General features: G+C 41.3%; 1 protein-coding gene across 6 annotated transcripts in view; it reads left to right on the top strand.

Moving 5' to 3' along the window:
- Window positions 1-25,269, top strand: part of schip1 (schwannomin interacting protein 1) — a 191,945-nt gene that overhangs the window by 165,378 nt on the left and 1,298 nt on the right. For 4 of the 6 annotated variants that reach the window (XM_027280289.1, XM_027280290.1, XM_019271536.2 and 1 more), the window contains 5 exons: window positions 16,297-16,415; window positions 18,164-18,281; window positions 18,929-19,126; window positions 24,123-24,246; window positions 24,814-24,907. In XM_027280289.1, coding sequence (XP_027136090.1) covers window positions 16,297-16,415; window positions 18,164-18,281; window positions 18,929-19,126; window positions 24,123-24,246; window positions 24,814-24,907 — 653 coding nt within the window. Of the gene's footprint in view, window positions 1-2,966; window positions 3,296-9,526; window positions 9,993-16,296; window positions 16,416-18,163; window positions 18,282-18,928; window positions 19,127-24,122; window positions 24,247-24,813; window positions 24,908-25,269 lie in introns of those variants that run through there. The other 2 variants (XM_010738199.3, XM_010738198.3) reach the window with 2 other exon arrangements.

Below are 25,269 nucleotides of genomic sequence, written 5' to 3'. Positions count from 1 at the left end.
TAAATACACAGATCCCCACATGAGTGGTGTTTTGATGCGTGAGATGGGCTGCTCCAGCGCTCGGCGTACCCTGCAGCACGCACACTCACAGTGAGAGTGACACTCATAACAGCAATTTCTCCGGCTCTGTTGAGGCATAAATTACATACTAGTGTTGAGGTTTGCCATTAGAATCAGCATACAGCTATATTTTAGCTGAAAAGCACTTCGTCTTTTTAGTCCTTAGATCTGCACCACCCAGACAAACATCTCATAATGTGGCCAGTGTGTGGGTGCTAAACTGTAGTTTGCCTGCCTGTTGTCTCCAGTTAATAATCTTTGCTCTGAATCTTCTTTCTGCTGATTTAGACCACTTACGTAATCACAGTTATTGGAGTTTGTTTGCTGTCACTGTTTAACTGCATTCATATCATCTGACAATTAACAGACTTGGAAGTTCCAGTTATTTTTTTTGTCATTTCTGGTGTGGATAAAGAGATACTGTCTCGGTCTCCACCTGTGCTATGACTCAGATTGTAACCTTGACAACCGTGTGAAGGTCAGCGGGGGGGTGTCTTCGGAGTGACTGCTGCCATGGTGATGGAGGAAAGAAAGGGGGTTGCTGTGGCTTCTTGTATCAAAGCATGGCTCACAGATGTTGGACATCAAAGTTTCTTCTTTTTTTTTTTTTTTTGCTTCTGCTGCTGCTTATTCATGCACTTGCCTTAGTGTGCATGTGCATCAGAAAGCGAAACCAGTTCAACGCATTTGTATTCAAAAGAGAGAAGCATCACGCTTTAATACATCTGAAGCTGTAAAGATCTTAATACCGGATCTAGTACATGGCATCACTGACTAACTACTGCAGGGAATTGGCTCATAGACCCACTAAAGGCTTAAAACAAACTAGCTTTTACGGAAAAAAAATGTTCTATAAAAAGACCAAAGGATTGTCTGAAAACTTGCAGGAAAGGTGTAGACTTAATTTGAAGCATATAAACACCATAGGAGAAACTCAGTTTGACTCTATACTTGGCACCAAATGTACACGTCTCCATATTAAGTTACTGTTTTGGGATCAGCAGGCAGATTCACATGTAATTGTGCTGCATAGTCCAACAGAAGTCAGCAGTCGATCACTAGAGGGCAGAGAGTAGACACCAAAGCAAATTCACAGCAACAAGCCTTATTTTACTGATATCTATTGGCTAATATATTAGCAAACACCTGACTTAACATATCTAATAATACAGACATGAATCCCACGACTCTCTTCACCAGAGACTTTTTAATCTCTCTGCTTGACTTTACTAGGTTTCCCCTACTTACCGTATGCCAATAAACTCAGCAAAAGCTTAACACTGCTTTTACGAGGCCCAGTCGGTAGCTTTCACTGTAAGAAAAACAAGTTTATCGTAGGTCAGTGTCATGCACAGATAATTATATCCAAGGTTAGTGTGACAGAATGGGCACTGCTCCAGTCTGCCACAGCCGGACACACCGCACAGAAGGCCAAACCAGTGATGCAGGCTCGAGCAGAGAGATCAGAGCAGGGAGCTCATCGATCCACTTCCAGGTCATTAAACCCAAGAGTGGTCTTATCGGGGGGAAAGCAGCGTCACCCAACAAAGATCGATACCGGATAGAGAGATCTTGCCTGAGAGGAGGGACGAGATAACAGAAGGGTGTGTGTATCTTGCCAACTTGCCAAAAAAAAAAAGACAAAAATGAAAGCTGGAACAGATGTCAGGTTCAGTTGCATCAGGATGCCACATTCCCCACATTCTGGTGCAAAGCTGTTCCATGGCTTTTATGGGAGTGTTAGAGGTGGAGGAGGAAAATCCAAGTGCCTACAGTTGTAGATAAAACCTCACACAGTGTTTGCAGAAGTATTTAGCAAAAATGCCTCGCAAAAAAAAGACTCCAACTTCTCAAATGTGATGATTTGGTGCTTTTATATTTTATTTTATTTGAAATTGATTTTTGATAGATCAAAGGTTGGAACTATAAGAAACAGAAATACATGTTTTACTCTTTTCTTACATTTTATAGACATATTGCATCATTTTATATATGTTACTGTCGTGTAAATCCCTTTAAGGGAAAAAGAGCTTTTTGTCATTTTGATCAATGATTAATCTGTAGATTGCAAAAATAATCTAGAGATTATGTGATAATGCCTCAATTTAAAAATGTCAAAAACAACACATACAACACAACAACAAAAAGAAGCAGGACACATGTTTACATCTCAGTGGCTTCAACAATTTTGGGCAAAGCAGGAAACAAAGACTTCTAATAGCAGGCTAGAGGTAAGGATAGAGGAATGGATGGCGAGATGGAGAAGGGAGAGATTATGTGAGTAGGCCTGTGTTTGGATTATGAACTGACCATCTGCCTCTATGAGATTATAATCCTGCAAAGAGACAAACAGTGAAAGAGGGGAAGATGTCCATGCCATGCAGTGGAAAAGATGACGCAAACACGCACATCTGTGAAGCTGGTTCAGTTTTGGTTTAAATCAGGAACTATCTGATCAAATAATAAGTGGTAGATTACAAATGTGACCAGATTGAATGCTGTCTTTTGGTACTTGAGATTTTCATACTTGTTACAAACACTTGTGAGTGTGAGTTTAAATTGCAGCATCCTATTGTTGCCGACTATTAATGCAGTTGAGATAAAGATAAAGGAAGAAAGTCACTCTGCCCTTCTCATCCTTTCTCTCCATCTCTGTATGGCATGACTCCGTATGAATGACATCCCAACCCTGACCTAGACCAACCTCACCCTCCCTCTCTTTTCTAACATCCCCTCTCCCCACTGGCCGGCTCTGCATACACTCAGTCCAACAGCTCCTCCCTCTTTTCAGTCCAAACCAGACAGAGAAAGGCGCCCGGCTATGTACTCTCTGCTTTTCACCGCTCCACTCCCTCCCTCTTTTTTTTCTCTCTCTCTCTCGTTCTCACACCCCTCCTCCAGTCCTCTCACTCCCCTCCCTCTTTCGGCTTTGGGGAAGCAGCGATCAGACCCTGCCCTTTTCTCCTAACAAACAGACAGAGCAGTAAACAATCAGAAAACACAGATAAAAAGCACTGAAGTGACTAGCAAGCAAGGGAATTTGTTATTTTTATTAGTTTGGATCAAGGACTGGGTGGGATCCCTCCTCTCTCCTCTCCTCTCTTCCTCCTCTCTGTTGGAATACCACCGCAGGGCTGGGAATCTTATCCCAGTCCCGCTCCTGTTCCCCCAGCTCAGCCAGCTCCACTCTAGGATGCTGTGAAGGATGGTCCACCAGGAAAACTGTTCTTACCAGGTAGTTTTCAGACCTACATGACACATCGCATTCATTTAATTTAACTGCCAATTTCTTTCCATTTCCATTTTGACACACAAGCTGTTGATTTTGTTGTTCGTAGCTTCGTAGACTGTGTGAATATCATGTTTTATCTCCTCCTGTTCAGTTTATCATAAGTCCTTGAACGTCACGTTGAAACTAGCACATTGTCGCACATGTGTAGGACTTGTGTGTCATTGCGGAGACTCAGACATGTGTAGGAGTATTTCTCTGTCTTTTGCGGCTACGTGATTGTGTTGTGAATCTGATGGCTGGCTGGTTGCTAAGAGAGCACTTGACTCAAGGGAATAATGTCCTACCTCCCCTCCACCTTCTCCTCATACAGCCTCATCAATCCATGTCAAGCAGGCATGAGGTGTGCATGTAACTGCAAGTTATAATGTCACGACTGAACTCATAGTGATGAAGAGAATTTAAATGTGAATGGTTGCTTGGAGGGTTGTGTATGTGTGTGCATGCATGTTTATGAGTGTGTGTGATCCCAGTGGGACATGTGACAGCAGTGTCCCAATTTATCTAACGAGGAATTGGGAGGAATGAAGCAGTCGTGATTAAAGGAAAGCGAGTACATCACAGCTGTACATCCGCCTTTCTATAACCAGCTCTGTTAGGGAAGAAAGTCTGCAATGCAGTGGAGATGGAGAGTGGGAACAAGCGGAGAGGTAGATGAAAGGCAAAAGAGATGAGCTGAATATGCCAGGGGAGGCATTGAGGAGGAAAAGATGGAGCTTCTTTGACAGGGATAGGCGAGTGTAGAAGCAAGAAAAGCTGCAGAGGAGGCGATGAGATGGAAACGTGAGGGTCGTAGAAAGATGGATGGGCCTTGTGGGTGCAGTTAAAGTGCTTTATCATCGTGAAACTTGAGAGTCCAAATTATGACCTCCAGCATTTCCCCTGGGTTTAAATTGAAAAGGATTGTTGGTGTATGTATTGGAAAAATGTGGCTGGGTTCAGGTGCTATATAACAATTGTTCTTCCCTTTGTGGCATTATCAACATTTATCAAAAAAAAAAGATCTTTCATCGGTTTTGTGCACATCCTCCACCATCCAATGACTGAGATTAGTGTGGAGATTAATATACTGCCCTCAGTGCTCTGGTTTAGGATTTTTGAGGTTAGAAAACCACAAAAAGACTCAATCATCTATCAAAATATTGGTATTCATCTCGAAGCAAGTTCTACATATTTGTATTTGTATGTCACGGGGGTGGATTCGTGCTTGTGTGGATGAGGGATCAGTTGTGTAACAGGATAAGGATTTCCTGCCATGTTTTGTGGTAGATAAAAAAGCGAGATGGAGCGACAGAAAGGTGGAAGAAAAGAGAAGATAACCAGAGAAAAGTGATGCCAAAGGGCTAGTGGAGATAGCAGATGAGAGGCAGAGATGAAGCAGTAACAGGAGAAATATTGACAACACAGGCTGAGCGCAGTGAAGGGAGAGGTGCACAGAAATGTAGAAAGGGATAACAGCGTGTGAGATGATGCATGAAAATAATTGACATCAGTTAAATATAAGGAAGTCAAATTTAGGGAGATGTTGGAAAAAGTTTATTGGTGAAGAGAGACAGCGTGAATAAGAGAAAGAATGAGAGCGGTAAGCGGAACAGAGGGTTCAGGCTCTGATAACAGCGACTCTCTAGAGGCCCCTCAATTAGACTGGTAACCTGGCAACCAGCGGGCAGACAGCGCCCCGCACATACATACAACACACGCTCACATCCAGGGATGGAAAGAAGCAAAGTGCGATGGGGGAAAGAGCAGAGGAACAGGGGAGGTGAGGGATCGAGGGGGTTTAATGAGGGAACAGTATGGACAAGAAGTAAAGTGGAATAAGATGGAGGTAGGGTGGGTGTTGTTCCTTGTATTTCTGTCTCCTGGGAGGGTCCATGCCTCAGGGGCAATCTCTATTTTGGCTACCGTTGTTTACCTCTGTTTTAACTAAGATATGGTCCTATCTTTCTGTCTTTGGCTGTTTAAGGCAAAGAGGAAAAGAAAAAAGCATCTGTCCTTCCTTATTTGCTCTTACCCCATAATGTCTAAGGCAAGCCCCCACTTAATGTCAGAAACCATTAGCCAATTAAATCACAGGCTGACCCCGGGAGAACCAATGAATGGACCATTTGACCCATAGCCTAAACCATCTATCGATTTAAGCCGCGTCAATTTTGCAAATAAACCATGAGGCAAAAAAAAAAAAATGTTCATCGTTAAATCATCAGCTGCAGACATCCTCTTCATCTTGATGCTGCTCTTCATTTTGTTAAGTGCATAAGTGAGCTAAAAGCAGCCTGTTCCTCAGTGTGTTTACTAGCGACCGAGGTCTCAATATGTCATCCTGTTTTCGTATTCTCATGTAAATCTATAAATCTTGCTGTGTCGTCGTGTGCTGCAGTAGCAGCAGCGGCAGCAGCAGCAGCCGGTTGAAGTGTGACGGTGAGATTTATCAGCTTGGCCACAGTGTGTCATCCCAGGCTGTAGGAGTACTGTCAGCTTGCCAAGGCCCCGGGACCTCAGATTGAAGGCTAAATCCTGTCACACACGCAGTATTTGTCTGCATGTGTGTGAGGATTTATGTGTATTTATGTTAGGCTTAAATGTTATGCATATGTGTCCACGAGCAGTTTTTCATGCTTGACTGGAGAGGGGTGAGGCAGAGCTCCCGTGTAACAGTATATGAGGTGTGGCCTGATGAATTATAAATGAGGACTAGCCGTACAGTAGATGGATCATGCTAGAATGACAGAACTGATCAATAAGCTCTGGATAATAAAGTAAATGTATGGAATTACTGACATAATAACTTAATCTAGTTTGCAGGGAAGTAATTATAGCATGTAACGCCCCATGAGAGCACAAATCAAACAAACAAAATGCACCATAGCAAAGGCAAAGGCACATATTTTCACTCTGGATGGAGCCATGGTAGATGTTTCCTTGTCTCTAGTCATTATGCTAAGTTAAACATATCCCATCCCCAGCTCTAAATGGAGCACACAGACCTGTCTAATTCTTGAATATTCTCCCAAAATATTGAACTATAATACGGTGAACTAAAATATAAAAAAAGTAAATGTGAAAACTTATTGTCCACCCCTATTAACCTACACTATGTAGACAGGAACACAAGAGAATAACAGCTTTTCTGACCCTAGTATACGCACAGATAAAGATAAAGATGCATGTGGAGCCCTGTATCACACCTTTGCTGTGCAGCAGGCCTCTTTTTGTTTATGCTTTGACATAATATTATACAATTTGCCAAAAATTCAGCTCCCTCAATCACCAGTCTCCATGTGAGTTAGCGGGCTTCCCGATGGGCCGCCCCGTGCTCCTTTTCGTAGCCCAATTTGTTTGGAACACAGTGCATCGCCATGGAGAAGTTCTCACCACGTTGCTATGGTTGCAGCCCCCGTTCTTTTCCTCCTGCTTTCCAAAATAATATCAGATCAGAGTCTGCAGCATTCCTTTCATATGTGTCAGCAAAATGTGATCCGGTGTTACAATATCGCACAAAGACAGGCAGGAGCGGTTTGTAGATAGGAACTTCTCAACGAAACATAGATGGAGACTGATTTAAAAAAAAAAAAAAAGCTAGTGTAGGTATCAGACATATGCATGCTCACACACACACACACACACACAGACACACACACACAGTGCCATTGGCCTTGGATCCCAGGCTTACAGGAGGTGCCAGGAACCCACTCTCCCACAGTCACCCTCTGTTCACTTGGAACAATAAGCCATTCTCTGTGTGTGCATGTCTCTCTCTCTCGTTTGCTCGCTGTCTCAGCTGACCCAACAGTCAAGCATCAGAGTTATTAACCTGTGTGCATGTCTCAAATATGCAGCTGGAACTGCACCCAGTCTTTTGCCCTTGAGTTTGAGGCTTTTGTGCACATTTGTGAGTGTGTGTGTGTGTGTGTATTCGTAGATTTCCATTGCCAGCTTCCCGTCCATAGGTAACCCAGGTAACTCTTCCCTCTCGGGCCTCCTATCCCATTTGAAACAGCACTGACTTCACCTTCACTATGAAGTCAGCCTCGGTAATGAGAAAATAGAACCAGCGGGGCACACACTGCCCCACCCTTTACCCCCAAACAGACCACTCTCGCTCACAACTAACAGCGGTTTTATTGGCTTGTGTATGTGTGTATCTGTGTGTGTGTGTGTGTGTTTGTGTGCTATCTGTATTGTCCCCCAGCAGCAGCAGTACAGTGTGGGTGGATTCAGGAGACAGACAGACAATTCGCTGTACTCTACTCATAATCCTTCGGGATCAACACTGAATCAAACTTGCTTCGTATTTTTTTCATCAAACCCTGTGTGCGCATGTGTGTCTGTGTTCAAGTACTCTTTGATGTTATCATGCAAATGCATTATTCCCCCGACCGTCTTCATCCGTGAGTCTTTTTTCCCCACGTTATTCTTGTGATGAATGTGACTCATGTTCATTAGTATCAGTTGACGTTCTCCTTCCTCTTGTCTTTCTCCTCTCATCTCTCTTGTACACCTCTTTGTCCTTGGCTGGCTATTTTATTTCTTATCTGATATCCCCGTCTTCCCGTTAGATCTCTGACTGTTTAGTATGATTCATCTTCTGAATCAGTCTGCAGGAAGAGGTGTGACGGTTTCAAAGAGAGAGAGAGAGAGACATAGTACAGAACTTTCAAAAAGCTTTCTCTCTGTTTAAGGTCAGGTTCAAAGTTTTGTGCATTTCTCTTTGACATGCTATTGTTTCATTTTAGTATAGTTATATTTTCAGTCATTAATCCAACCCTGCAGCAAGCCATATGAGTGTGTGCATCGAATAAATGTAGCCTTGCACTGGGGATAACCAAGGATAAATCTAAAATGCTTGTTTTTCTCAATGCAAATATAACTTGAGTGTCAGTACTAATGGCAAAACAATAATTTCTGAATACCTTACTTAATTATTTTCTACAAACCCCTTTTTTTTCATTTAACATGAATCAATGTGTAATACAAACCAGCTTCATAATAATTATGTGAATAAAATGAATCTGTGCCGACTCTGTTCTACCAATACTCTGCTATTGTAATAGTTTTACTTCAGAGTCAGAGGCTCTCTCTGTTTTCTATCATTTAAAACTGACATATCTTTTGGATTTGGATGTTATTTAGACACAACAAACAATCTAAAGATGTCATCTTGGCCTCTGGGAAATGATGACACTTTCTGACATTTCATCGACAATCAAGCAGTCATCCAAAAAATAATCATCTGGTAAACAAATCCAGAAAAATATTCAGTGGTTACAGTCTTTCACTAATGTGCATTCCATTTAATCATTACACAATAAATCTGTGACCCCATATGAATTATGAGTTTATTTCCACTTCAACATGGTAATGGTTTCCCCGTCATGCCATGCCAACATTTCTCTGTGTAACCAGTTGATGGTTTGTGTGTTTGTGTGAAGTCTTGTTCCCCTGCTGTGTGATTCTGCAGCCGTATGTGGGCATAATTTTCTGGGCGGTGGCTATGACAAATATATGAGTCACGGGTCGATAACGTCTCTCTGAGATGAGATCATTACACACTGTGGAGAGCTCAGATTGAAAATGTAAGTCACTGATACAAGGCACAAGCACTCTCTGTGTATGTGAGCGTGCATGTGTGTTTGTGTGCCAGACTAATGGTCCATTGTGCTCTGTCAGGGTTTATTTAGCTGGCTGGGGCTGCTGGCTTTGGACTCCAGACGGGGCACTATTTTTACCTGAGCAGGAAAGAGAGCTGCCTCCTCTGTTACATAAACACATACACTTTCACATTCAGTTTGCCTCAAATATGTAGGCGAATCTACATTTTTAAGTTAATCTCTTTTACAAACATACGCAGAATTGTAAGCCGTTCAAGATAAGAGGGTTTGGAAGCTCAAAAGGAAAAAATCAGTAAGGAGTCTGGATAGAACAGCGGGAGAATAAATATAGACAGTGTGAGATAGAGTCCAAGAGAGGCTCCAGACACACTAGGAGTCATCTAAAAACACACAAACACACAGGCTTGCACAACACAAGAACATTGCCATAAACACACACACACGGTGTTGCTATCCCATGGCTGAGGTGTCTCTTTCTGACTTGGTTGTAAGCAGCTGCTGTCCTCACGTCAGCCAGCCGTGTGAAAGTGGAAAACCAGTGTGAGTTTCTCCCTCACCCTCTCTTTTGCTCTCTCCGGCTGTAAGAGGTCGTGGCGGAAGAGGGTGGAAGGTAGGGAGGGTATAAAGGGGCCTTACCTCTGACCATTGTGCTTTCACAGCCCTGTGGGAGAGGCAGAACGACAGTGGAAACCTACAGGAGAGAGGAGTTGTCAGAAAGTTCAGGAAAGTGAGAAAGAAACGGTGTCACAACATGTAAGAGAAAGACAAGGAGAAGCCACCGGTACAGGAGAAGATTTTATTTCTCATGACAGACCACGGCAGACGTGAGTTGGCTGGAAATATGATCTGTACTGACTGGACTCAGGCGTCGGTGTGGACTAACCTACTGACTGCGGAGTAGAGAGAAAAAGACAGGAAGACAGAGTGAGAGTAGGATGAGGGAGGCACTGGATAATATGGATGGATGTGGTGGAGTGGATGATGTCATCGGGCTGACGTCCAACCTCTACCTCAGTGGTGACTACAAAGAGGTAAAGGACCATGTCGTGTTGTTATTCCACGCTCATAAGTCCATTTTTAATGCATACCGGCCTACTGGAAAAATCTGTGTGGTCAAAGAAAGTGGAATATTTTAGGTGATACATGTGGCTATGTTTACTTCGATGGTTTGCTCTTCTCTGTGTGGGAACACACACACACACATATCCTGCTACATTTGCTTTGTCTTATTATGAATGGGTGGACATTTTAAGAAATACACTTTATTATTATTATATGTTGTGAATAATTTTTTGTCCTGAAGCAGTGACGACAAATCTTCAGTGATCGTTCCCAGCCAATACCAAGAACACCCTAACCCCACAAAGTAACATTTTCACACGTTGTTTTTGTAGATATTTGCCAAACGTCACATATATCATGTTAATTAGTGAGACTTTTTTGTTTTTTGGTGTGCTATGCTGAGCTAATCACCCCTTGGCTCGGTCTAACAGACTGATGTGAGAGTGGTGTTGATCTTTTTATCAAGAAAGCAAATAAGCCTATTTCTCAATGTTCCTTTTCAGAGTGTTTTTATGTGTTGTGCGTAGCTCTGTGATGTAGCCCAAGACTGAGGCTGACGTAATGCTTGAAGTTTGGGTATTAAAGCGCTTAGATATTTTGGGCATAGCTATGACATAATGGTGTGAGTAAGCAGGCTTTTATCCTTAAATCTGCTTCATGTTTTGCCAGAAGAAAAAACACAGATTCCTCCAAATAATCTTTTCCCACAAATCTATAGTCTGGCCTTTTTGTAGAGAAAAAGCTCAAATGTCACTTGGAGACCCATTGTCCTGTCTAAACCCACTTCATGCTCCCCATCTCTCCTCCCCCTCTTTGTCATTCTTCTCTCTTGTCTTTTTTTCCCCCCTTTATCCCACCATAACCCTCCCCCACTACTTTTACCCACACACACTCACGCACACACTCGTGTAAAACCATCCACCACTTGCTGAGCTGTTCTCTTCCAATCTGAGTGACATGAGCAGCCTTGCACTGACCTGAGGCTGAACTGTATGAGGGGGTCAGAGGTCAGGTTTCTTATCTGGGATGGAATGCTGCGCTGCCTAGACAGACGGGTCTCAGATAGCACGAAAACAGAAGAGGATCCTACACACACACATACATTTTTAGCCTCCGAAGAGGATGTAGACTCTCTTGCTGAGAGTTAGATGAGAAGATTCTTACATCTGCACGGTAAATATGACGTTAGAATAGCTGTACATACAGAGTGGAAGCAGGGGGAAGCAACCCGACTCTGTCCACCACCTAATGTCAAGCCACTGCACCAAACCAAGACATATTTATTTTTTGACATAATCCCCCAGAAAAACACAAATTATTGTTTTTATTGTTTTCTCAGACGAGACATTACATGTTAATGCATAAGCTCTAGAGATACTAGTAGGTGGTTACCTTTCTCATCTTAATCTTGCCGACATAACAACTGAACAACAGTTGAATTTATATATTTTCAGAGATAAACGTAGATGCAAGTACTTAATCTAGGAATCCAAGAACATGTGGGTGAACTGTGATGCTAAAGAGCATAGTCAAAACACACACACAGAAGACACAGTGACCTTGTGTCTGTTTGTAGAGCTGTGCAGCAGCCAGGTCTGGAATATCTATCAGCAGCGAAGCTGTCCCACTTCTTCCAAACACACACGCCATGTCTTTTGCTGTAACTCACAAGACCTGGTGTTTGCATACGTGAGTGAGAGAACAGTGAGTGGATTCTTGTCTTACAGGCAGTAAGAGGTGTCGACTGGTGAAAAGCCTGCATTGTGCAAAAAAAAAAAAAAACTTAGTGAGCAAAGGAGGGAACAAGAAGAAAAGAGAGCTATTAATAAACAAAGGTGACACATTTTAGAGGATCCGTCCTTTTAGCGTCTTTCTAATTTAGATACGGTGAAGAAACTAAATGGGAATTTATAAATATCTCAGATCTAAACCACTCAGCAGTTTCTGACCACATGAGCCAGCAATCAGAGGGGAGGGAGAAGGAGGAAGCTCTTTGTTAGCACAGATAATTAAATACGTCTCCCCTCCTCTAATATAGATTTTCAGGGAAGATTTGAGGGCTTCAAAACAAACACCCTGTCGTCCATAGCCAAGGCTAAACCACCCTCTAGGTCTGTGGATGAATGGTTGTAGTGCGGAGAGGAGGAGAAAATGTCTTTGTCAATGAGGGTTTTTCAGCAGAGGAAATTGCTCAGTGAATTTGAGGAAAAACACAAATTAGCCCGATTGTGTTCCTCCCAATCTAATTTGGATGGTGACGACTCTAGTGCTCAAGGCCAGGAAATGAGGGAGGTGGTTAAGACTGTCACTCATACTCTCTCTCTCTCTCTCTCTAGCTCTCTGTTCCCTTTCCCACATGCATCTAAATTTATTAATGTAATGGATCTGCCAATTTTCCATGTCATCATCATCATGTGGAAACGTTCGGATGATTTGCCATCTCTGGATTTTATAAGAAGCTCTAGAGGAAGAATTATCCAGTAAAGTACACAAAATGTTACGCTAACGTCTTATTCATGAAGATTTGAGCGAATGAGCCAATCAGAAGAGCAGAAGTTTGTGTGTGTTTCCAGCCTTTGACATGCAAAGTTTGCATTTCATTCACCCATAACTAAACTTAAAAAATCAAACCTGGAAGAGGAGCAATAAGCAAACATAGAAACTGTGAAGATGATGGGATTTGATTGCGGTCTGGCTCAAAGGGGTTCTGATTGAAATTCATCCACTTTATTTCCCGTAAAGGAAGTGCATGTGAAGAGATAGAAGGTAGAAGATGAGATCTTGGTATGGATGATAGAGGAATTGTGTAGGAAAGGATGGTGAGGCAGAAGTGCGTATTTACTGCCCGTTTCACACCTCCACCTCTCAGTGGCGTATTCAACACCTTTGCAAATGGTATATGGGGCTCCCATGATGACTCTTTTACCACACACAGCCCACCCAGACACACACACACAACAAAAACATGCTGTATAACAGATGATGTTTATACAAAGGCAGGAAGTTGTGTTGTCAGGCAGGTGTGAGATGCATCGATGGTGTCCTGCATGCTGATCCAGCTTTTAAAGTAGTGGTGCTTTGAGATTTTTTTTACCCCACTTATCATGAGAATATTATTCTTGTTGTATAATAATGAATTTCACCTGAGACAAGGGCATCCAGACTATGCCTGCACTCACTTTCAGAAATTTAGAAATGAAGTAGTTAGTCCAATAAATAGTTGATCAACATAAGCCAATTGGCAACTAATTCTATAATAGTTTCAGTCATTATTCGAGCATAAATGTGAAATATTTGTAAATATAATCCAGTTTACTTGATTACGGTAGTTGATTAGCTGCTTTTCTTTGTTTTCTATAATTACAAAACTGAATATAAAAACTATATATTTTTTGGTTTTGGATAATCGTCCCACAAAACAAGATATTTAAAGATGTCACGTTGGGACGATAAACAGTTTTTTTTTGGGTTATTTTATATTTATATTTTTTTAATGATGTATCAATTTATCGAGAAAATAATCAGCAGATGAATCGATAATAAAAATAATCATTAGTTGCTAATCAATGATAGAAGCCATGCAATTCACCCTGACTCTCTCTCACAGCCCACATTATAAGAAAGCGTAGCATGAATAGTATAAACAGTCAAATGTATTTATCTATCTGCGTGTCAAAACATGACTGTATGTCATCAGTAGCCTTTTGAAAAAGTGTCTTATGTGTCCATGTTTATGTAAAAATATTAAACCTTATTCAAAGACAGTTACTTGTTAGTCTCTCTTTGAGGGCTGATGAGTTTTCCAGTAGCAGAGTATGAAATGTTTTCCATTTTAAATCATCGCTGCAGCATATGCTCTGCTTATACTTCATTCTTCAACTCATCTCACTGGACCTTAAATGTAAAATGCGAGAAAATAAACGTCTCATGCTGTTTTATGGCCTGGTTTTAACTGATTTTGTCAGAGTAGAGTCACTTTTTGACTTCTAGCAAATAAAATCTGTGCACGTGTTTACACCAGCACACACACACACTCCAGCAGAGAGCGTGTGTGGTCTGTTTTTGCAAACGGAGCTGTAAAGTTAGCGGTGATGCTGATGCTGTTTGATTACTCAGTATTCTGATGCAAAACGTCCCCTGAGTCTTCTTTAATGCGTCACACTTCCGCTCCACCTGGACCTCAGCGCAACCCCCATTTGTGTGTTTTCTCAGCCCCCCCGCCTCATGAGGGGCGCCACACCGCTCACTGAACCTCTAGTTTTCCACTTCGCTTGGAGCAGCTGTTCTGCGGAGTAACTTGACTGACAGTGTGTCAGCTGTGTTGTAGTCAAGCTCGTATGAGTGATGTGCGTGTACATAAGCATGTGCCTGCACTGTACCACACAGGCTGATGTTTGCGCCTTTGAAGCAATGAACTGAAACTCTCAAGAGTGTTCATTTTGACTCCTCAGGCTATCTTTCAAACACACCCTTCAAGGAGCAAAGCCAAGTCCACCCCCTCTACGTGCCAGCGTGTGTGCTGGCAGTGCCAAGAACGTCTTGCGGGCTCTTGTGTGGAGTGGGATTATGTTCATTTGTCCTTGGTGAAGGCACTCTCACCAACGCCTGCACACAATTGTCAAGAGAGACAGACAGACAGACAGACATACAGAGAAAGAGAGAGAGAGAGAGGAAAGGAGGGAGCGAAGGAGTTGAGAAAATGAGTGGGAGAGAGGTGAAGCTGTGATAAGCAATTTGGAGAGTGAAGAAGAGAATGAGCAGCAAAGAGACGGCTTGGTGGAAAAGAAAAGGAAAGGCTGGAGGCTGATGGAGAGAAGCGGAGATGGAAGGAGATGAGTGGAATTGGGGATAATGAGGAAGTGAGAGTGAGACAATCAGGTGGTTAAAGACCCACAGGAATGTGATGAACGGCAATAAATGAGAAAGGTGGAAGACGTGTAGAGGAGAAGGTGGGAAGTAATAATGGAAAAGAAACTGTTAAAAAAAAGGAAGAGATACAGGCCATCGCCACCATGAGTCTTCTTTTTTTTTTTTATTATTTAGCCTTTATTTTATAGTGAAGGTTGAAATACAGACCAAAAATATGGTTGGATAGTGAGACAGAAAGGAAAATGAGGTACCTGGCCACATCCATATAGGGATGCATGGTTTCATATATAAGCTTTTCAAACTTTCAAATGTAAAATATATAAACCAGTACTTTCCCATCTTGGGCTCAGGGCCCTCCAAGGTGTCACAAGATAATGTTAGAGAGCTGGAACTTAATAATACAGAAATGCTGGAAAATCCCTTTTGTCCTTCAGGATTTCTTTTTTTTTTTTTTAGAGAGAGAAGTGCAGGAGAACTGACTCTTTGTGTCTGTAAACTTTGAGGCGTATAAAGCACCGTGGAAAGTCTTTCCTAAGTTGTTGCATCATGACACAAATCTGGCTACAGAGAACTGAACCGGTCCCGTTTGATTAGAAACAGTCCGAGCAGCTCATTAGTTATTTGCACCTCTGTCGGAGGTGTTTACCTGCTATCAGCACAGATGAGATGTACTGGTGTGTATGTGTGAGTGTGTGTGAAGTGCTGCCAAAACTGAAGCTGTGCTGAGTTAGGAGTTCAGGATTGGGAAGGAGCCAAATTAGAGCCATCGTGTAATGTTGGGATTTTTGCAGATTTCAGCATGTATGAAAACGGCTAATAATGTTTTTTACTCTGGAGGTCACCATACAGAAACTTAATCCTGTGTAAATCCTGTATCTGAAGATCCACTTTGTGTGTGTGTGTGTGTTTGTGTGGCTATTGGACTGCTTTTTGGTTGTTCTCTGAGACAACAGCGCCACCTGCTTGTGAATACTGGTCATGTCAACTTGTAGTGATCTCTGCTTAGATATTTTTACACATTCTGAAACAGTATTACAGCTGATGCCACACTTTGAATCAGACCTTGTTAGGATCACACTGAACCCCTTACTGCAAATTAAGAGGAAGCTGCTGCTATTAATACACTTCCTCTGGAGATCTGGGACTGTCAGAAAGTGCCAGGAGTAACTACACTTCTATTTGTGCACACAGCTAGCTCACGTGGGGAAGGGGGGTGTTAAGGTGATGCCAGAAAACTAAATATAAATGCCCGAGGTGAGGTGCTGCGACAACAAGCGTCCAACCTGCTGAAGAGTCTTTGGAAGACACCCAGTTCCTACCAGCCTGACCCTCTGACCTCATCGTGTAATTACAAAATAAGCTATCAAAAAGCTGACCCTATCTTTTTTTAATCTCCTGTTGCAGGCCCAAAAGAATGAGAGAGAGTCCATTAGGCAGAAGTTGGCCCTGGGCAGTTTCTTTGATGATGGGCCCGGCATCTACACCAGCTGCAGCAAGAGCGGCAAACCCAGCCTCTCCTCACGGTAAGACCTTTGACTTATTGTCATATTATGTTTTCTCGTACTCTGAAAAAAGAGTCGACTGAAAGGGGATTCTCATATGACTCCGAAAGTGTTGGTTTATTGTCACTGGTACCAATGAAGAAAGGGCAACTAGGCAGAACGAGAATGACAGGAAAGAGAGAAGATTGCAGTATGAATGAGGCCACATACAGTCAGCCATTACAGCTCTCACTTCCCAAAAAGATCAGCTACATGTGCACACACTCACTGCTACCACCTCCTACACTACCTTACTGGAACTTGATGTTCTGTAAACACTTCTTTCACTTTCCTGTGATTTGAATCATGTGGATTTCATGTGGAAATATATTTCTGCATCACGTTAATGATGCTTTATGATAACGAGGAAACCATCAAATGAGAGTACTGTCTGAAAATGTGATACATGTGTCTCCGGTTGCAACACAGAGATGATAACCACAGCAGTAAGCTGACAACCATCATGAACAACTCCTCTCAAACCCCTGCATGACTGACTGTGGTGGGCTTCAGCAGCAGCCTGCTACCCCCACCATGTAAGAAGGAGCTCTACCACAGGTCCTTCATTCTAACAGCTGTCAGACTCTTTAACACCAGCATGACTTTCTTCAGCACGACTTCATGACTGTTTCTACATATTTCTAACTTGACGTGAATAATTTATTATTAACCCTGTGTATATGAGCTACTGTGACAAGTGAATTTCCTCGGTGTGGGATGATTAAAGGCTATCTCATCTTATCTTAGTTCGGAGCTCTAATACAGTGTGTTAGATAAGATCAAATAAAATGAAACCGTAGTCTCACACCTACGTCGCGTTCATGATAAGTAAAGAAACTTCGATATGAGTGACACGTTTTATAGTTACAAGATACATTTGTCTCTCTCTCTCTTTACAAACTATGCAAATGTTAGCATTCTTTCTATTTGACCGCAAACGTTTCTTTGGAATTTCCGTGCTGCAGTTTCTTGCTACACACATTTCACATCTCCGCCAATAACAGTGCTACAAGACATACATATATACAATCGTTTACAGTAAACACAAGTTACAGGAAGAATTTTGATGCTGCATCTCCTGGAGAAAGCAAACAAAAAACAAAAAAACAATCGATCTCTCGGTCCTGTTTTAATCAGGACTCATTGGATGTATGCTGTGTAACCAATCAGCTTTGTTTGTAATTACTGCATTGAATAAGCACATTATTGATCCACGGTGTGCTGGATCTACGCCTAGTGATATTCCCCTCCTCTGTAGCACAAAAACGCCCCCAACGGTCCCAGGTAGATTGGATCAGACCTACCAGATGCATCCTGGATCGATCCATATAGGACACAAGAGGGGAGATGATTAAAAACACAAACCCTCCTTAACTCCAACCTTCAGCGGGCACTTTGCTCTCATGACGAAGGCGGCTGGCATCTGTTAGGATTTTCTCTCCATTGTTCATATTTGTTTTTCACTTTTTCTCTCTTTAACTTGTGGCATAGTGCACACAGAACAGTTTGTGTGCTCACAGCGCTTTAAATCCTTCATTGAAGCAAAGCTCTTTGTTGAACTCATCATAGGTCGTTTGTATTAGCAACAGTGCTGTTGACATTGCTGTCTGTTTTGGCCCTGATCCGAGTCAATTACCTCAGAAAGAGCCAACATTGAACTGGCTTGACTCTTATCTGCATTTGTGCTAATATTAACATGTCTCCCTCTCTATCTCTGTCTCTCCGTGCAGGCTGCAGAGCGGGATGAACCTACAGATCTGTTTTGTCAATGACAGCGGCAGCGACAAGGACAGTGATGCAGATGACAGCAAGACTGAGACCAGTCTGGATACGCCTCTGTCCCCTATGGTGAGCCCTGATGCACACTTGTGAACTTTGAAGCCCACACAGGGTTATTATAGTATTTCTGCAGAATTCAAGAAGCAAAGGAAACACAGTGTGAAAGTGCAAAAGTATAAAGAGCTGATTGTGTAAAAGCGAGATTGAAACAGAATACTGAAAGCGGTGGGACAGGGGAGATATTCATTATGATTAGGAGAGATAGCTGGCGGTTTTAGTCGCTTTATGAATGTCTTTGCTCACGTTTTCTGGCCTATTAACCAATTCACGGGCAGCAAAGAGAGGTGAATTGGAGACACTCGCCATCGCCATGGATGACTGGCCACATTAACCTCCTGTCAGCCTGAGACGCATTTAACAGAAAGAGAATTATCGTCTCTTTACATGTTTATCCACGCTCTCCTCACATCCCATTTGATGTACACTGTCAGTGTGTAAAGTCTACACACCAAAATGCCAAGAATGCATAAACATTAATCCCTTGACCTGGTCTTTCTTACCTCTCCCCCTTTCCTTCCTCCATTCTTACTCCTTTCTCTCACTTTTACTATTTTCTTTTCTCTGTCGCTTTCTCCCTCAAATTGTATTCCACCTTGCCACAACTTGTCTTTTATTCACCCTACCCCCCCAAAAAAACCACCACTTCCTCCCTGCAGTCCAAGCAGAGTTCATCCTACTCAGACAGGGACACCACCGAGGATGACTCTGAGTCTCTGGAGGACATGGACTTCCTGAGTCGACAGAAGAAGCTGCAGGCGGAGGCGAAGCTGGCCCTGGCTATGGCCAAACCCATGGCCAAGATGCAGGTGGAGGTGGAGAAACAGAATCGCAAGAAGTCACCAGTGGCTGACCTGGTCAGTACCAAAGTTACAGAGTCATGCTGTCATTTTACATCAATAAGGACAATATTCCCCGCTAAAAAAGGGAAAAACCTGTATCACTTCAATATTCTTTGACATGACAAAATTCCTGTAAAGTGACTATTCTGGGCCCAAACATATAAAGTTTTATAACAGATGAATGGAAACAAAGGTATATTTGCTGTTTCAAGCTTTTGCTTTTACTTTATATTAACAATAGCTCACATGACTGTTTGGATGTGAAAGAGGTTTATTGGAGTCATGAACTCACAGAACATTATCACGCAACTCTGCTGTTCCCCCTGAGTTCTACAGGGCTTTATAACATTTTTATGCTTATTGTTTAGGTGTTTTTCCAGCCCACAACTTCACTCTTTTGGTTCGTTCTTATCGGCGTAGTCATCTGTAGCTCAATTTAGGTTGTTTTCAACAAAACGATCTAGAAAAATCCTGCTAGAAACTACCTGCCCTGAACCAAAGGCCTCTTTGCCTTCGCCTAGTGACCAGAAACACAAGTACAAATTTACGTTAATGTGGCTCAAATATCTGCTGAATGTGTAAATCGATGACAGCTTACTAACAAGTTTATACATTGATTATAAAGGTGAGAATTATTTCTTGTTGTTTTCTCATTTTTCACCCGACGGGTTTATTTGCTGCTCAGTTGCACATATGAAGATGTCAAAGGCCTACACAGTTTGTAATAGACTGTCAGTATACGTATATCAACACACAGTGGTCTCAGTGTCATGTCAGCGTTCATTTTGAAAACCTGAATTTGTCATAGTTTCAGTTTTAGTTTAAAGTTTAAGTATAAATCTACAGTGAATGTAGACAAATTAATCTTGTTTTTATTCGCTCAAATATGTCAATACATTAGTTAGTGTCTAGTCTAGTTTGTGTTTTCATCAGTGAAAAAAATGTTTTTGATGAAAACCGTGACGAAATCAGTTCCCTAGAAGCTTTTCTGTTCAGAGGAGGTTCATCATATAATATCAAATATAATCTGTTAATGCTGAAAGCTTCTTTACCAGTCTGTTTTTGTACCTCGCCCATAGATTATTGTGTCACTCAGGTAGGCCGTTGACCTGCACCTGATGATGATGATGATTATGAAGGTTTTAAAGCAAAACCGAAGGCATGAAACAGCAAGCACACCTCCTTTTGTTATAATAACTCCACACTTATTGATACACTGATAAACATGTCCTGATCACTTGGGCAGAAGGTTTTGAAATGATCTATGATTGTAACTAAAATAGTAAATGCTTTCTATCAGCAAGAATTAGCACATTCCATTTATATTTTTGTGACAGTGGAAACAAATCATAGTCATATAGTCATATATGTATTACATACAATAGCTTTGTTTCCTTTTCCTTTCATCAGACATGCGGTCATGTGACATTAAATGTTTCTCCGCAGTATCAGTTTTAAAAAAGTGCCTATTGTCTTGCTCATTAGTCATGTGAGTATGTAAGAATATACGGGTGGGTTGTGCGCCAGTATGAGTTGGAAGCTGACCATGTCATATAAATGCTGTGATGATGTCACAGGAAGTCTCTCCTACCTCTGTTCCCTCTCTTCCTCTGCCCCCATTTAGAGGAACGAATGCGATGACGACCGTGCTCATCATTATTTCATCCATTTTTATCTGCCTCACTGCACACACACACCAACACAGTCACACTGTCAGACTTTTGCACACACTATATTTTCACCCGGACTTGCAGGCAGAACTGTTTTACTTATTCAGAGAAGGCAGCTCGGGCCCGGGTCCATCTATAATTCATACGCCGGAAAGCATTGACTTCAGTGTTTAGGGATGTAGCAGTGTTCAGCAGTCAGAAGACATCACTGTCACATCCGAACACACAGTGAATATTAAGATGTATTAAGGTTACAGCCGCCTGCCATGTCCACAACACCAGAGAGCTATTAAACTGCAGTTACATGTGCTACAGTAAATGCTTCCCTAGTACAGTGTGCACTAACCAGAGGGCACTTCTGCGGTTGCCTGGGGTACATGGAAGCATTGTGTAGTAGCTCGGGTAATTTGAAAAGAACAAAAGTTATGATTTGATTGGAAAAAATTATCCAAATTAGGATTACCAATTGATTTGATTGGAAAAAATTATCCAAATTAGGATTACCAATTGGTGTGATACTGTGCTCAACGTGAGTCAACATCTTAAAGGGATCATTTATTTGTTTATTCATTATTTAAGATAAATAATATAATATTACTTTTAGATAATTATTTCAAATGTGCATCATCTCTTAGCTGGCAGTTTAAACCAGATATCCATTACTCTTAGAAAACTATTTCCACTTCTCAAATGCCAACTAGTTTTTATGCAATTGCTGTTGCCAAGAGATCAGGTAAATAGAACAGCAAATTATAACAGATTTCCTTTTTTATTTCCTCCAAAAATAGGTTGTCTTCTGCTGAGATTGAATCAATCTATTTGTTGACACCTAATTATAGTCCGTTTTTATTTAAGTACGGTTGTTTGAGGCACTTATGTGGACAATGTCAGCAGAACAATGTGTTAAGTAGAATATTAAAATAGAAATGGGAAGTAATATTTATTACCTGTTGCATAAAAACAATGGATAAACAGATGGAATAATTAGCTCAAAGTAAAGTATAAAAAGTTAAGGTAGTAGCTAAAGTTAAACAGCTAAAAATAGAAAACAATCGTGATAAAAGTCATTGATAAATGGTTAAAAGTTTCTGTGGTAAACAGTGATATTTAATTGTATGAAAAAGGTAATCGTAACAATCCACTCTTTGTAGTAAAGAAACAACAAGTAGCTCGGGGACCGGTTCTGTTCAGGATTCAACAACAGTCAACAATAAAAGATCCTCTTGTTATGAATAAACCTGCCTCCTTCGTAAACTGTATGTAGCCGAACAGGGTCGGCCCACGATGTCTACGAATGTCTGTCATGCTGGTGGTACGTGGAGAGATGACTATTTTCTGAGGTGGTACAGGGTGTAAACAGTTTGAGAAACACTAATATTTCTTAACATCCACATTAAAATCAATGAAAATAAATAGATTTGGAACAATAACAGGCAGCGTCAATGAAGAAGTAGTTGAGCTCATCTGATAAAGAGATGAGGAGTTACATCAGACCAAAAAGGCCCATGAACAATCACTCTGCTGCCAGTTATTTTAATTCAGTTCCGACTAAACTAGATTGTCCTGTCCACTTCTGAAGGGCAAGGAACGGAAATTCGGCCAGCACATTAAGCCTCCATCCAAATGTCTCTCTGTGTACTGGGAGTGTGGGTTTTTCCTAAATCTGTACAAACAGAATTGATGAGTAAAAGCAAGACAGTCAGCGAAAGAGAAAGAGCTGGGGAGAGATTTAGATTCTACTCGAAAACCTCAATTCTCTCTCTCAACTTCATTCAAAGAAGAGAGCTGATATAAAGTCATTGCTGGAGGTTCATTTGCTGGTGTTGAACCCTCAGATAGTAATTTGTCATTAGCAGTATGATCAGTCTGCTGTAGAAACTCACACTGTGGTCAGCACTAACACCAAACTACAAACCTTTCCCATCACCCACTCAATTTATTTCTCTCTATGTCACCCAGTAAGCACCACCTAGTCAGCGTGTAAGCATGTCTAGCGACGCGAAACTGAAACTGCCAGTGTGAAAGTGAAAGAAGGACGAGTGTGGCATATGCAAAGAGAGGGCGCAAACATTTTCTCAGCTATTGTTTGTGAAGACTGGAGGGAGGGAGAAAATAAACGTGTGCTGGAAGGAAAGAGAAAGAATGGAGACAGGTTAGATGGGAATGTTGACAGACGGAGAGTCTGGTAAACAAAAAGCAAATTACCTGCCCATGTATGCCTGGGACATCACACATGATGCTCTGTTATTTTATTGCATGTTATGGCTACACATATAATACATTTGTTTTAAGTTAATAATAAAGGTAGTACTAAGAAATAAAAGCACTGTTTGGAGCTCAGGTCACAAATACAACTCCAAAACTTCCAGGCTTTAATAATATGGAAGCTTTTCTTTTTCCCTCATAGCAATATGATGTCATTTCTCACTCTTCATTGTCCTTCCACCTTTGTCTGTCATTACATAACAGTTTTTCATTATTGTTGATGAGTGGGATCTTGTGCTGAATGATCAAGACCAGGGAATTTTAAAAGTTCCAGTGAAAAGAGAAATCAGATGTTGTTGATGAGATATGAAGTAACAGGTTTCTCCAGTTTGTGGGGATTGGCAGTCTGTGGGAAAGTATCACTGCTGATCTCTGCTGGAGTTCATCTTTCAAGTTCATCTGCTTGTTTGCTTCAAACAGTGACAGCCTTTTTTTTGGACAAACATTGTCAATCCACATTAGCAATACCTTGTTGGAATCCCCCAACTTTGCAGTCTCACTACGCAAAGTGGTGAGAACCTCAAGGAAAGAGTGGTATTCCCTTAAATTTCATTATCAGACGAAGCCAGGACAGCCACTGTAAAGTAGCAGTAGGTAGTTTTTCATCTAAAAGGAACTAAACACATACATTCAGGCGGTACGTTGAAGTTGTGCCTGCTGTCAGTCATTTAAGACTCTAAAGACTAAATTTGAGTGCTTTTATTCATGCTGATAATTCATGCTTTTTAAACTAGATTTCAGCAAATTTCGAGCAACTAGCAATCATAGTGAAAAATGCCAGATCTTAAAGAAACACGTCACATATGAGAATCTTTTTTCTTATTTATTTAATGATAATAGATCCATGAGTTTATAGTAGTATACAGTGTATTTCTGCTGCAAGAAAGGTTACACACTGATGTCTTTAAGGGAAATGACAAAACAGTCAGTGTCATGACAATGTCATGAAACAGAAATGTCATACAGTCAACATTTTTAAGCTGAACTTTGTTTTTATGCAGGAGGTTTAAACCTCCATATAGAGGAAGCACAGTGTCTTACATGTCTATGTGTGTGTGTTTTTTTGTTTTTTTTAGCTTCCACACATGCCTCACATCAGCGAGTGTCTAATGAAAAGAAGCCTGAAGCCCACCGACCTGAGAGATATGACACTGGGACAGCTCCAAGTTATAGTTAATGACTTGCACTCCCAGATTGAAAGTAAGTTAACCGCATGTACACACACACACACACACACACACACACACACACACACACACACACACACACACACACTCGCCGACTTTACTTTCAGTTGCAGAAATGAGCAATACAGCGAATGGGGAAAAACATTGCATATGTATACTGACCCCTAGCCTTTACAGTGGATGTGAAAGTACTTTCATATATGTTCAGTTCAAAGAACTGTACCACTTAACAGTTTCCCCAGAGAATTTACTGTTACCACACTGTACAGATCATTGATCCTGGTACTCAGGGATGAATAATCGCTCATCTTGCACAGCTTCAAAAATCCCCCTCAGTTCAAAATCGTGAACTAGTTTTTACTTACAACACAGACTTTCCCCTCAAAATCTCAGAGCTTCATATTGTCATATGAACAATAGCTGAAGCATGTGATGTGAAAACAACCACAACCACTAATGTGTGGTCTGGATGTTAAGGGTCATTATGTTCTCAATGGTTTTGTTAATTTTTGTGGGATAATTCTTGCTTTGTCGTGGTGATCTGTTTTTATATAATTCCTCTTGTTATCTTTCACTCCAGGTCTGAATGAGGAGCTTGTACAGTTGCTGCTGATTCGGGATGAACTACACATGGAGCAAGATGCCATGCTGGTTGACATAGAGGACCTCACCAGGTGATGAGGCCCTTAATGAGGAACTTGCATTTACCATGTTTCTTTTACTCATCTATTTAAAAAAAAGAAGAAAGAAAACGTATTTTTGTCTATATTTTTGTTATTAAGGAAACAAAACGAACAACCTGTTAGTCTCAAGCACCCATTTGCTCGTAGTAAAGATGTAATTATTCAGAAAGTGCCAAATATATCATTTAATTTATTGCAAAAGTGCAGTACCTGAACTTGTACTGTCTGTTCGTTTTGTATCTGTTTTTGCCTACATAACCCAAAATGCAACTCCAACAGTTCAGTCAGAGATTTTGATGATAATTTAATTAGGCTGCAATGATTAATCAATTAACTGATTAAATGTCAACTAT

This window comes from Larimichthys crocea, chromosome VII (genome assembly GCF_000972845.2).
Source record: "Larimichthys crocea isolate SSNF chromosome VII, L_crocea_2.0, whole genome shotgun sequence".
Taxonomy (NCBI): Eukaryota; Metazoa; Chordata; class Actinopteri; family Sciaenidae; genus Larimichthys; species Larimichthys crocea.
The sequence above is the reverse complement of the archived record's forward strand: the minus strand, read 5'-3'. Positions and strand labels throughout refer to the sequence as shown.